This window comes from Haliotis rubra, unplaced genomic scaffold (genome assembly GCF_003918875.1).
Source record: "Haliotis rubra isolate DU_JTF1 unplaced genomic scaffold, ASM391887v1 Scf117, whole genome shotgun sequence".
NCBI classification, from domain to species: Eukaryota; Metazoa; Mollusca; class Gastropoda; order Lepetellida; family Haliotidae; genus Haliotis; species Haliotis rubra.
In genome coordinates this window covers 2012868-2027713 of record NW_025765081.1, presented here as the reverse complement: position 1 = coordinate 2027713, position 14846 = coordinate 2012868, and the positions used below count along the sequence as shown (strand labels likewise).

At 42.3% G+C, this 14846-nt stretch overlaps 1 protein-coding gene across 1 annotated transcript in view; it reads left to right on the top strand.

The window, feature by feature from the left end:
* The first annotated feature begins 985 nt into the window (after positions 1 to 985).
* Positions 986 to 14846, top strand: part of LOC124257808 — a 51111-nt gene continuing 37250 nt past the window's right edge. Inside the window, 8 exon segments of the mRNA XM_046691951.1 lie at positions 986 to 1029; positions 2690 to 2982; positions 3471 to 3528; positions 4674 to 4806; positions 5677 to 5830; positions 5974 to 6101; positions 9964 to 10031; positions 10320 to 10521. Of these exon segments, the coding sequence (XP_046547907.1) occupies positions 2740 to 2982; positions 3471 to 3528; positions 4674 to 4806; positions 5677 to 5830; positions 5974 to 6101; positions 9964 to 10031; positions 10320 to 10521 (986 nt within the window). The 5' untranslated portion in view covers positions 986 to 1029; positions 2690 to 2739.

Sequence of the window (14846 nt, the reverse complement as noted above, 5' to 3'; positions counted from 1 at the left end):
GAAATTTCATGAAATTCATCACTACCGTTACGAAATTTGTAACATCATTTTGAAAAGAAAAAAATCCAAAGATGATATTTATTTAATGTACATATATATTAAACTATCTAGTTTTACAATATAACATGGTTAATGAGTTTTGAAATGTTATATTTATTGCTTAAAAGGGGCCAACAAGCCACAAAAATTCTTTCATTTCTGATTTGCAAATCTAAAGTAAAATGTAGTGAAAAATTCAAAACGAGAATATGAATTATATTATGCTTACTTGAATTTGTACTACCAAACATAGTTGCACTACAAATTCCAGACATAAACAGATAAATCAATTTTACTTAAATAAGGAAAATGATATTGTTATGGCATGGACATTGGAATTAACTGTTACGGTAGTAACATAAAGATGCACGAATTTTGAGAATGACTCATATACTGTCAAATTATCCGTCTCTGAAGAATATGATTTAGTCTATAGCAAAATGAATGAATATAAAATGAACAAATTCACCTAAAGACATTTTATCATCTTGGTGTCAGAACTCGAACGCCACTTCTGACTGCCACGCGCTTCCAGGAAAACCTACCTATCTCGGCCCGGTTGTTCAAAACTCGGTTATCTTTTAACCACTGGTTAAATACTCTTAACCGGCCGTTAAAGTTAACCAAGTGTTAAGATAACCGAGTTTTGAACAACCGGGCCCTGGTGGAGAGTTACCTAAGCTGGGCCCCGTCTCGCATATCGCAAAGGGAGCCGGGAACCAGCTTAGAGAGTTACCTACCTAAAAGCGGAGGAATCCACTTATCACATTCCTTTGGCATAATTAATTAATTCCTTTGGCGTAATTTATTCATTAGAAAACAGCTGTTACACTGTGAGTATATCATACTTATAATCATGTCACAATCGCTGTTTGTTTATGGGCCTTTATTTCGCTTGCGATATCGAACTTGATTTCGCGCATTGCGTTGTCACTTGGAGTGATTAGGATGTAAACAATATGGCGACGAAAAGGCAGCACTGGTCGTGAGGTATGTGTTACTAACGACGCTATCTCTTAATGTCGTTGTCTGTCACACTATGGGTGCATAACTTTAAGACAGACATAACAGGTATATTTACTGACCGAAAACACACACTGTGTTCTGTCTGCAAGGAGTACATTTTATATGCGTTGTGATGACAAAATACTCGACAGCTCGATTGAGAACGCAAATCGGGCAAATTGGTCGCAGGCCATGTTACATGTAGAAGAATTTTAGCAAACCCACCCATTTAATGCTTACATATATTTATCTTGCGGTTAAATGCACCATGTAAATACTACAGTACATACCATTAATAAAAAAGGCCAGGCATTAGACTTACCTCCCTTACATTAGACTCACAGCAATGCAATATGTGGTTTGTTTTGATCTCAGATATCGATAACGGTGTCACTGAAAACTTACATAGAGTTCTAATTACACTCAAATCTGACCTCCATTATTTCTTCATAGACTGACATATATTTTATTTACTTCTCACCACTGTACATATGCAGATATAGTACTCACAGTAAGAATATGTCATTCTATATCCATATAGAATACGTTTTTATGTTGTAGTATTAAAAAGCGGGTTTTGGCAGTAAGGTTGATCTTATGCTTGAAAAGCACACATGACTTTTCGTAGTTTGACATTGTTAAAAAGTTGGATACATTAGACAGAACATTTGGAAAAGAGAAATATTCTAGATTTTTGATATAAGCAAGGGAAACTGTAACAAAACATGCTCCTCGTCTTTAATAAATTCATGACAGTTAAAACATACTATCCTCAACATTTAATTTAATATATCTGCTCTGTTCCTACTCTTAAAGGTACAATAAAACTTCTAAATTTTGTAGAAGTGCTGACATAATTTTCCCAGCAATAAAAAGCATTAAAAGGTCTGTGGGTACGGAGCTTACTTCTACCAGTAACATCATTATCTTTCCATGAAATCTGTTACCCTCTCTGACATGTCTGATAATAATAGTTCAGTGTAAAAATCTGGTCCATGAGCAGTGTTTGCCTGGTATGACGCAGAAAACCTGCGTATTTAACGCACAAATTATTTCAAATACGCAGTGAATTTAGAAGCTTGAGTCATTGTTGACGCAATGCTACTGGGCCCTTAGTTCAGATAATCTAAACTTCGGTTTCTCTGCGATGAGTGGGTTTTTTTGACTGCTCGGTGCTGATTAAATATCTGCCCTGCCTTACCTTGTTTTTTGTCATTATTAAACAATCACAGTTGATGTCTTGATGAAAGTTCTAAACTGAAGTTGACTCCTAAAATGATGTCCATGACTCCCTCTCATGACACCAGGAAGTCATGATGACTCCTAAATTTTTATGCCCAGGGCAAACACTGCATGAGCACAAAGGAATCTATTCTGCTCTCATCAGCAGTGCTTTTGATGTGACTTTCATCAAGTAAGTATGACTGTTGACTGGTGTGATGCATTATCATGATTATGTCTCAGCAAAAGTATAGATCCTCATCATGCTTATGTCTCGCCTATTCCAAATGATTCCTACCACTTTTCTGTGTTCCTTACTGTGTGCACCTTGAGCATGCATTGTGCGTGGAAAGGCGCCTTATAAATGGACTATTATTATTATTATTTATTATTATACATGATGTGGCGTGCACGGATGTTGCAGGTCACAGTGCTAGGTATGTTGAAGGGCCCGGCCACATAACAAGTTCCAGGATGTCAGGAGTGAATCCTGGGGGGTCAGCCCTCTACCCAGGTTTAGACACACTCTCCAAAGCTGACCCCGATGTTGTCATTGCAATGGACCTAGAATACACCAAAAGAAACCAGAAATGTGTCAGCCCATTTCAAAACAAATCAAAGAAGTCTGTCAAATCTAGAATGTCTGATAAGAACATGAAGAAAGAAGGAACGTCGGCATCACTTAAAACAAGAGCCAGACAGATAAAGGCACATGAGGTTAGTACAAATAACACTGAACATACCCTGCTGAAGTAGGTTTTATCTACTTCATGGGATCTACTGAAGTAGAATGTAACATAATGTCCTCTTAATAAGAAGCTCTACGTCCCATGAATAGTTCTTTACAAACATGGTCACAATCTGTTTCTTCTCTGATAAGTCTTAAAAAACATCTACCTCCAAAACAATGACCTGTGATGCAAGAACTGACTTTTCTAAAAATAGTTCATGACCCTGATATACAAACCTGAATGCAGCATGATAATTTCTCATTGATTCCAAGTGGTAACAATTTGCATACAGAAATCTCACACTTAGATATGATAAAAATGAATTTGTTTTAAGTCAGTGTTTGGAAATACTATGAATTACCTAAGAATTGGTTTTCATCAGAACAAGGATTCCCAAAACACATAACAAACTCAAGATTGAGAAAGGGATTCATGTTGCAGTGGTTAAATATGTTGAATTGTGTTTTTCGATAGACGGAACCATTCTTGTCTGTGGACACCATTCCAGCTGATAAAAGGAATCTATCCACAGGTCTGTATGTCTTTCTAACTTGTCACATTGAAGGATTATAGTTATGTAAACGTCTGTTTATCTTTACATCACATTGCTGATCATCATCTATATCTAGCTATGGCGACGGTCTGTAAATAATTGAGTGGGGACCAGACAATCCAGTGATCAAACAGCATGAACCTTTATCTAGACAAATGGGATGCAATGACATGTGGCAACAACGTCAGTGAGTCTGACCACCCGATCCTGTTAGTAGCCTTTTACGACATGCATGAGTTGCTGAAGACCAATTCCATCCCGGACCTTCATGGGTTGCTAAAATGGAAAGATATAGAAAGTACATTAAAATGGAAAGATATGTAAAGTCATGGTAGTTATAACAAGATGGTTGGTTATACAAGCACCTAACATTGACTGAATAAAACAGTGTTAGTTGTTCAAGCATTAATATTTACAAATATTTTTGTATATACATGTGTTGTATATGCCAGTGTAGTCATTTTATACTCTATTATCACATTGTTATACTGACTGACTGAGTTTAGTTTTACGCCACTTTTAGCAATATTCCAGCAACATCACTGTGGGGATGCCAGAAATGGGCTTCACACATTGTACCCATGTGGGGATTCGAACCCGGGTCTTCAGTGTGACGAGCCAACACTTTGACCACGAGGCTACCCCACCGCCCTCACATTGATATAACATGCTTATAATGACATATCATTCTGGCAGAGTAATTCAGTTAGCCGGAGGCCAGTAAGTACTCACGGTCATGATCTTATTGTACAGACACACGCAATATGTAAGGCCTAAAACGGGTGATGTATCACCATGCTGAGATAATGTATGATCTCCAACCAAGGAACATCTACCTAAACTGAGAGTTTGTACAAACCAGATACAGATAGCGTTTTTTCATAATAATTCCAATATGCTTACATGAAATCTGTATGAGCTATTTTACCAGGTTAGAAATACAGGTGAAAAGGTCTTTGTGTTAATCCTAATCTTACAAAGTTAATTGTAGGTGCCTTGATTTCAAATATTACAGCAGGGCCCCTATAATGTCTAGCATTGCTGTTTACACAGATGTTAGCAACATGTGAATTCCAATTTTAATGTGAAGTTAGATTTTGAATACATTATGGTGATACTTGTAGAGGGATCAGCTCGACATAGTCACCATAGCATGAGCAGGGGACAGTCAAGCAGCTGGGCCAGTCCTGGTTCTCCCAGCGGTCAGAGGGGGATGTCTCGCTTCTCCATGTACTCGTCGGCCAGCGTACCTGCCAGGTGTGTAGCCATTCAGCTTAGTGTACCAGCCATCTAGGTGTACACATGATCTTGTATAGCAGCTTAGTGTACCAAGATTAGTGTAGCAGCCATCTAGGTGTACACATGATCTTGTTTAGCTGCTAGGTGTATAGCCATTGCTTAGTGTACAAGCCTGGTGTGTTGTTGACATGTGTTGTATCCCTTGTATAATGCTATGTGTTGTATATTGCCATGTTTTGTATTCTCTTGTGTGTTGTATAATGTTGTGTGTTGTACGTTGTGTGTTTTATGTTGCTGTGTGTTGTATACTGCAGTGTGTTGTATGTTGCTGTGTGTTGTATACTGCAGTGTGTTGTATAATGCTGTATGTTGTATGTTGCTGTGTGTTGTTTACTGCAGTGTGTTGTATGTTGCTGTGAGTTGTATAATGCTGTGTGTTGTATGTTGCTGTATGTTGTATGTTGCTGTGTGTTGTATGTTGCTGTGTGTTGTATAATGCTGTATGTTGCTGTGTGTTGTATGTTGCTGTATGTTGTATGTTGCTGTGTGTTGTATAATGCTGTGTGTTGTATGTTGCTGTATGTTGTATAATGCTGTGTGTTGTATGTTGCTGTGTGTTGTATACTGCTGTGTGTTGTATGTTGCTGTGTGTGTGTTGTGTGTTGCGTATACTGCTGTGTGTTGTATGTTGCTGTGTGTTGTATGTTGCTGTGAGTGTGTTGTATGTTGCTGTGTTTTGTATGTGCTGTGTGTTGCATAATGCTGTATGTTGTATGTTGCTGTATGTTGTATCTTGCAGTGTGTTGTATACTGCTGTGTGTTGCATACTGATGTGAATGCTGTGTGTTGTATCTAATGTTTATTATATGGTGCTGTCTGTTGCTACAGACACAACTTGACTCGGAGCAGTCGAAGAGGAATGGCTTCATCCATGTCTCAAAGAACCCTGCCTTCCACCAGCAGCAAAGCCAGGACGCTGAACTCACACATCAAGAGTCCATTCAAGCACTCCGTACACAAGCCGACCGTCGCAGTACCACCAGTGAGTATGGCCGACTCATGTCATTACCAGCAGATTATTTACACTTCATGTTTTACAGCTGTAGAACTTGTCTGCAGGGTATTATGTTATTCCTGTGGAACTAAGAGTTTCTGTTCAGTGAGGTATTCCATTCTGTGTGACAGGAGAATGAGAGCCCCTCCCAGGATCTGAAGGACCGGACTGCCCTGGCCACCTACCACATCAACAAGATGCTGCTACTGGATACCCACAGCAGTGGACAGAGGCCAAGGGGGAAACTCCTCAAAGCCAAGTACGTACCAGACATATGTTAGACCTGTTATCTAGTGTATGAAACTTTAGGAGCTAAACAAGATCCTGTCGTTCCCAGTCCTTCCTTTTTTTTCAACCATTAGCTAAATCTACACACATAGCACAACAATCTTTATCAGTTGTCAATCCGCACATTTCTTGAATAAAATCATCAAATTTAGTTTGTATTAAATCACAATTAAAATAACCACTTTGCATGTATATTTCTGGAAAATAGCTCTGTAGTGGACACTGATTATCATAGATGGCCAGTTGTTAATACATACTGACTGTGGAACCAGTTTCCAGTATACCATGATGTCACAACTTTTTTGTCTTCATACTCTTATGGTGCTGAATATTTTGTATGCATATGTGGATTATATTTTGTTTCCCAATAGCCAGGATCTTATGTATTTGTAATGGTTAATTAGTTTATCAAGGGATACATTATGTACCATTTGACTGTTTGAGACACTCCTGTCTACTACTTGGAACGTGCTGCTCCACAAACTCAGGAGAACATTTCTTACCTTGATTCATCTCCTGACCAGACAAGTCTGCTATTTGGGCTGGGCTGGGTAGCCCGGATATCCAGGATGGGTGGGTAAAGAGTTGGACCTGGGTACCCATCACATTACCCGCACCTGCTTTGATCACGTGACTAATGAATGAAGAATTAATTGAATGTGTTTGTCTTTGTGCCTGATGCGACGGATTAAAAATGTTTCCAGATGCCGCTCTTAATCTCGGCCATGACTGATTTTATTGAAAGGGAATAACTCACAATTAGTTTTGTAAGGGGTGCCCGGGTCGGGTCGGGTAATAGGGGGTTGGGTACCCAGATAGGAAATTTGGACCTATCCCAGCCCTAATAATATATATATGGATATGACACGACCAGATGTTTTTGTAGAATCTACATTTACAGATTGACAACATTTTCTGGAGGAAAAAATGGATATTGCTTCACAAGCAACTAATTATTTTTTTTATGTGTTTTGTTGGTTGTCCAAGTGTTAAAAAAGTTGGTGTCATTTGACATGTTGAGATAGGTAGCATGATGAGAGCTGGGTGATCCTTGTCCAGTGTTTTATGTGTGTGTTATAGCTGTGTGTGATGGTTTCCACTCTAGCTCTACCACTAGCTGCTGTATGGAGATACTGTATGGGTATGTTGATGTACTAGCACAGTGTACTGAGTGGATCATACTAACATTGTAACACGAGGGACTGGCAACAGAGGTGGGCAGCATCACATCCCTGTCCATGAAGGATTGACCGCAACATCATGTGCAACATGTCTAGGTTCAAATAGGCAGTATTCCCCCTGAAGGTCCCAGTACAATGTGTTGAGGTTCACTGACAAGTGAACAATGTTTTCCTCGGCACGAGCATGTTAAGGTAATGAATTCTATGAATAAGAACTGGGTGTATTAATTAGGAAAATTCTTATGGAACATTGTGTCGGTATTTATTACTCATGTAAACTTAATCAAAAATGTTAATTGTTATTGATATTTAAGGAAGATGACATGATTACTTTTTGTTTTTGTAGTAATAATGATTTCAGCGACAATGATGGGTTTTGAGTAGTTTATCGACAGTGATTAATAATCAATGTTAATAATCCACCATGTTGATGCATAATAATCTCACACACTTCACGTGTTTATTTGATGAATATGTATTTTCTCCACTGTGTGTTGCATGGTATGTGAATAACTGGTATGATGGTATCACAAATTCAAATCATTATCGTGACTTATCTGATAACAACTCACATCATCGTAATCATCAAGTCACCAGTGCGATACAATGTTCATGTACAGAAAAATAGGATTCAGATAGTAGTCAGGATAAGTATAAAAATATTAATTTTACTTTAAAAATTTCATACATTAGTGGTCTGGGACCAGATCCATGTAACCCTAAGATGATCGTTACTCCATTACTTTAACATAGACTTATCACAATCATATCACTACGATCACTTTGTAGAACGAGTGCCATGGTACTGTCCATGCTGACCTGTGAAGATTAAGGTTAGAATTGATTTTCAGCAAGAGGCAGACAGGCTTGCTGACTTGGTCGATGCATGTTGTATCGCAATAGCGTTGTGCAAACAGGGCCAAAACTGCTATCATACATTTTGTGCTGAATGGGTAACTCCAAAGTGGTTTCATGTGCTTCACTGCGGTAAAGAACTGTATGCATTTTGATAACATCAACAGTCAACAATATATGTCAGATATGAAACAAGAGGAAAGTAACGGCACTTACAACAGTTAAGCATACAATTTGTTATGTCTACATGAGTTACAAAATGTGTGAACTTAGATAGTAATCATCCTGGTGAATAGTATATATTGTTAAGATGTCCGGGAATGACTCCTCCAAAACAAGTGTGCAGGTTGGAGAGTCAGAAATGGGGAAAGAGTCAGAAGGACAGTTTGTCCGACAGTGTGGTGGTCGAGTGACAGTATACACTAGCAGTGTTCACGAATAGTGCCTGACCCTCTGACAAATCCGGCAGATTCGCTAATGGTCCGATAGAACTGTACAACCCGCCGGCCCCAGTGTCTGACTGCATACTTCACAATGACTTTGACTGAAGTTGTTATATGTGACATGTCACACTTGTTTGCTGTTTATAAATCTTATGTATGTTAATAATTTCAATGTAAATTATAAGAAATATTAAATCTGTAATGTGTGTTTAATTTTATTCTATTGGTCCTGTGAATTTTCAATGGGTCAGACAGACATCTGAAACTTACAGGACCCAATGTCCTGTTACTTTGAAACACCATTCGTGAACACTGCACTAGAGAGGAAAATTTGATGAGACATTGCTAACTGACTTGATAATCATCCTTGTAAATACTGTCTCTGATTGTAACCTACTGACATCTACATCTCCTACAGTAGTGGCATGTTTATAATGTACCCTTCTGTACAGAGTTAGTCAGGCACTGGGATGACAGCCAGGGTTGATTCTGTGAGGGTTGAGACTGTGATGCTGGATGCTTGGGTTATCACAGAACATATGCATGGTGTGACTTAGCAATATCGTGTGTGGTGATATGATACTGACAACACTTCACCGTTGTCTTCACCTTTCAACTGTAATCATGTTAAAGGTCACATGCAACCAAAAAATTAAGCATAATTAAAACACATTTATCACTTATTCATGACATATAATATACATTGCCGATTATGAAAAAACATATAAACAAAATAATAAGCGTACAATCGCAAATCAAAAGTGCAATATTTTGTACTTGGGTTTACTTCCCTAGAAACGAAGCAGTCGGGATACTGAACCCAGTCAGAGCGGGTGGGTGTGCACTCAAGTGTAACAGCTGGTTCATTTGCCGATGCCCTCATGGCTCATTGTGTGTGTGTGTGTATATAGAGATGTTGGGTTTTGTAAATACATGCTCAATTTTTTTGTATAACATTTTGCAGTCAACAGACATCATAACATGTCATGTGTTCAAGTATCACACCTGCCTGTCTGTGTAATTACATAATGTGACAGAGACCGAACTCGGGCCATAAATCAATGCGTTTTGTTTAGTGTTTTTATGTTTTTCATCACTTGCTTGATAACAGTGTTAGAACTTAAAGCGAAACATCGCTCTCATTGTAATAAAGAAGTTGTTCATCCATATATTTATATTCTTCCTTTACTGCCCCAACTTTTAAATGCCTCTCAAAGAAGTTATAGACTGATGAGTTTGTGATCAGCCATTGCTAATTATTGTTGACAACAACATCTTCCCATCTACCATCTGGACTCTCCGCTCTACATGCTTGTGTTTCAGTCTTGTGACTGTTTGTTTGATATTGTTGCAGGCTGAAGCCACTGTACCCAGTCAAAGTTCAAGGCCCACAGATTGAACACTGTAGAGGAATTGTTGCAGGTATCCAAGCTTCTATGTTTTTATTCTGTGGTTGTAATCTTCATTCATCACTGAAATCCTTCTGGACATGATGCTATGAATAACAAACCTTACTATCAGGATAATATGAGTTCTGTTGTAGTAATGTTTACTGTTAATATTTTCACCATGTCGAAGTTCTTGAAAAAGGACTGTCTATAGATGATGTACATTGTCAAACACGAGAATCAGTTACAGGTAGTTTATGTTTTTATTCTGACCCTGTGAAATGGTAGCTATGATTGGCTCTGTGTGTCCTCCATGCAACAGACACACACTCATACAGCGCCAGCCCAAGCAAATCCTTGCAGCGCAGGAAGCAGATCATGTCCAGCATGAACGGTGGTGAGCTGAAGGACCTGATGGACCGACCACGGACAGTGGAGTCTATACACCGGACATCTGTGGCCTCCAGTGTAGATGAGAATCGGGACAACTTGCTGGAGGAAGACATCAGTCAACTCTCACAGGGGTATGTAGGGTAGTGCAGCAGCTCCACCAGGAGACACATGGGTATGTAGGGTAGTGCAGCAGTTCCACCAGGAGACACAGGGGTATGTAGGGTAGTGCAGCAGCTCCACCAGGAGACACAGGGGTATGTAGGGTAGTGCAGCAGCTCCACCAGGAAACACAAGGGTATGTTGGGTAGTGCAGCAGTTCCACCAGGAGACACAGGGCTATGTAGGGTAGTGCAGCAGCTCCACCAGGAGACACAGGGCTATGTAGGGTGGTGCAGCAGCTCCACCAGGAAACACAAGGGTATGTAGGGTAGTGCAGCAGCTCCACCAGGAGACACAGGGGTATGTAGGGTAGTGCAGCAGCTCCACTAGGAGACACAGGGGGGTAGTGTGTCCAGGGACACAGTAGGGTAGTGCAGCAGCTCCACTAGGAGACACAGGGCTATGTAGGGTAGTGCAGCAGCTCCACCAGGAGACACAGGGGGTATGTAGGGTAGTGCAGCAGCTCCACCAGGAGACACAGGGCTATGTAGGGTAGTGCAGCAGCTCCACCAGGAGACACATGGGTATGTAGGGTAGTGCAGCAGCTCCACCAGGAAACACACAGGGTATGTAGGGTAGGTGCAGCAGCAGCCCCACCAGGAGACACAGGGCTATGTAGGGTAGTGCAGCAGCTCCACCAGGAGACACAGGGGTATGTAGGGTGGTGCAGCAGCTCCACCAGGAGACACAGGGGTATGTAGGGTAGTGCAGCAGCTCCACCAGGAGACACAGGGCTATGTAGGGTAGTGCAGCAGCTCCACCAGGAGACACATGGGTATGTAGGGTAGTGCAGCAGCTCCACCAGGAAACACAGGGGTATGTAGGGTAGTGCAGCAGCTCCACCAGGAGACACAGGGCTATGTAGGGTAGTGCAGCAGCATCCCCAGGATGTTTAGTTTGTTGTTTAATTGTGGCCCATTGTCTGTTGTCGGTGAACATGTCAGACATTGTTTTTGGTAGCATTTCAAACTGTAGCAACCGTGAATTATCAGATGAATTATGGATGTTTTGGCAGTTACAAAGATTTGAATCTTTCCACCTTTGATATGTAAACATTTTTCCTTATCCTGACTCATGCTTATTTACTTTCTCATCCTCTTTTCCAAACGGTCAAGTGGAAACTTGAATCCCTTCAATTCCCTTGAAGCGAACGTACAATCACTCACCCTGAATTACCTCCCTTTTCCCGCCAAAACTGGCACGTGACCTGCCATGCCTTGCTCCTCACTCTCTCCTCTATCGCCCAAGCGGACGGTTGGGCGGTCACTTCAGGGTCCCTTCGCGGCTTATAACCTCAAACATTTTGGATATATAGTACAAGTTCTGCCATGATTCACAATTTCACTTCGTTCCAGGTGACTGTTTGTTCACATGTTTTCAATGTAAACAACAGTCCATCACGTCTCAACACTTGATTTACACCCTAGGTGTTCTTCTTGGCTGGTTTACGGTTTGAATAGGTCTTGATGACCTCTACGATGTCATCACAGTCGATGTCTGCGACGTCACCAGTAGGGGAGAAGTCTACCCCACGTACTGTAAGTAAAAGGAAGTCCCCACAGGCAGAGACGGCGCAACATAAGAAACACCGGACGGCCTCTACGATGTCATCACAGTCGAACTCTGCGACGTCACCAGTAGGGGAGAAGTCTACCCCACGTACTGTAAGTAAAAGGAAGTCCCCACAGGCAGAGACGGCGCAACATAAGAAACACCGGACGGCCTCTACGATGTCATCACAGTCGAACTCTGCGACGCCACCAGTAGGGGAGAAGTCTACCCAACGCATGTAAGTAAAAGGAAGTCCCCACAGGCAGAGACGGCGCAACATAAGAAACACCGGACGGCCTCTACGATGTCATCACAGTCGAACTCTGCGATGTCACCAGTAGGGGAGAAGTCTACCCCACGTACTGTAAGTAAAAGGAAGTCCCCACAGGCAGAGACGGCGCAACATAAGAAACACCGGACGGCCTCTACGATGTCATCACAGTCGAACTCTGCGATGTCACCAGTAGGGGAGAAGTCTACCCCACGTACTGTAAGTAAAAGGAAGTCCCCACAGGCAGAGACGGCGCAACATAAGAAACACCGGACGGCCTCTTCAGGGAAGCAGTGCACGTCATCCAGGCACTCATCTAGATCTTCCCACTCTACAAGATCTTCGAGGTCGTCGTTGCATAACCCTATGCATCGACTTTCAACAGATGTTGGGGCGCCTGGTGCTGAAGTAGTTGGTTCCAGTCCTTTGGGACCTCCAGTGTTGCAGCCTGAGGTCTTCCTTGCAGCGTCGCAGAGAGTATCCAGTGCTGAGAACTTGTCAGCGCAGAAGTATGTCATCGTTGCAGTCTACCCCTGGCAGTGATGCTGTGAGATCATCGAAGATGTAACATCTTCCTGTTGGCAGTCTACCACAGCAGGAGCAGACCATACTCAGAACCCTTTGGCGTTTGAAAACGCTACGTCGTCAGCGATGTCGACAGACGAGTCAGTTGCAGTCATCCCGCAGCAGCGTCCGATTTTGAACGCAGAGATCCTCAACGTGGAAGATTTTGCTGACACCATTACCCGTAGGGTGATGCAGGCCATGGAGAAGAGGCTAGAGTGGGAGAAGAAGCAGACGGTTCCTGAGAACAACGCTGCAGAGGGCGAGATGATGGCAGACATCGCAGACCAGTCCTTTACTACGTCGTCAGCAGTCAACGTAGACATCTCTAGTCAGAGCCTAGCAGCTGAGCGGGGACAACCTGCAGAAGATGATGACTTTGTCTTCACTGAGGCAGAGGTACTGGCGTGGGTGGCTGATGGTCTCCCGATATCGTCTCCATCCAGAGACTCCAATCCGGCCGAGACGCACTGCATGAAGGAAGATGACTTCGAGTCGATTACCATACTGCCGATGAAGCCCATTGCGCAGGTTGCAGACAACCTGAAAACAGCCTTTGAAAAGGCTTCAAAGACACAAGGGCAGCATACTCCTTAGTTCAGCACTAGATGGTTCCGGCATCATAACGTGGACCACTTCAACAAGGCGCCTGACATCGATGAAGATTTCTACCTTGTATCAGACTCAAAGTCTCGCAGTTACAAGGTGGAAGACAAGAAGTTTGCACAGCTTGATACGACAATCTGTAGGGCTTTTTACGGGTTAGCAAGGTCCAGAGCCATTAATGAAGCGCTGATGTGTGCTTTCAAGCATCCTAAGACGGAAGAAGAAAGAATGATCTGGTCTACACTAGTGTTACAGCGCAAGGATCAGGAGTTTATCTCCGATCACTTGGCCTCTACGCCGGCGGGCATCACACTATTACGTCGTCAGGGGCTGCTGAGTTCCTCTACATTGCCAGATGTCTACACCAAGCCTTTACTACGAAACCCTTGGGCAGCGCCTACACTGTTTGACGGCGGCATCCAGCAGTTGTCGCGTGAAGTAACTCAAGATTCCAAGGACTTGATGTTGATCAAGTTGGTCCAGACGATAAAAACCATGGTGCGTCAATCTACTCAGTGCAGTCAACTACGATCCCGCTTCTCAGGTATGCAGAGGTCCAAAGAGAAGAAGTTCCCATCCACACGTGGCGGCAACTCAGGATCTTTTCGTCGCCCAAGTAATACCAGAAGTTACTCCAGCCGTGGGCGGTCCTTCGGCGGGAGCAGGAGGTCCCGTTATTGAAGATCAGGTTTGGAACGACTGGCGTCTCACATCCCCAGCCGTTCCTGTACAACCGTCAACCGTGGGTGGACGGTTCTTAAGTCTAGTCTATACTGGGAGAATTGGAGAGTACTACAGGACGACTATGTCATAGAAGTATTACGAGAGGACCACAGTATCCAGTTGCAGTCGACGCCGCCGTTGACCAACAACCCGTTGGTCTTCAAATATCCGCAGCTGCAGTGAGACAAGCTCACCGAAGCTATCGAGATGTTATTGATGAAAGGTGTGGTATTACTCTCCAATTTTCCTAGTACCCAAAAGAGAACTCCAAAGAGAAGTTTCGACTTATCTTCAACATGAAAAGCTTCAACAGAGATTACCTGTTGAAACCAGAGAAGTTCAAGATGCTACATCTACCTCAGCTGAGACATCTTATTCGACCCAACGACTTCATGGCCAGCATAGATCTGCAAGATGCCTATCTACATATCCCGATGCACTTAGAATCACGGAAGTACCTGCGATTCCTGTTCGAACAGCGGCACTACCAGTGGAAGGTCCTGCCCTTTGGAATTTTGTCGGCCCCGTGGTTATTTACGCGAATAACCAAACCGATTGTCGCTTATCTCCATCAGAAGGGGC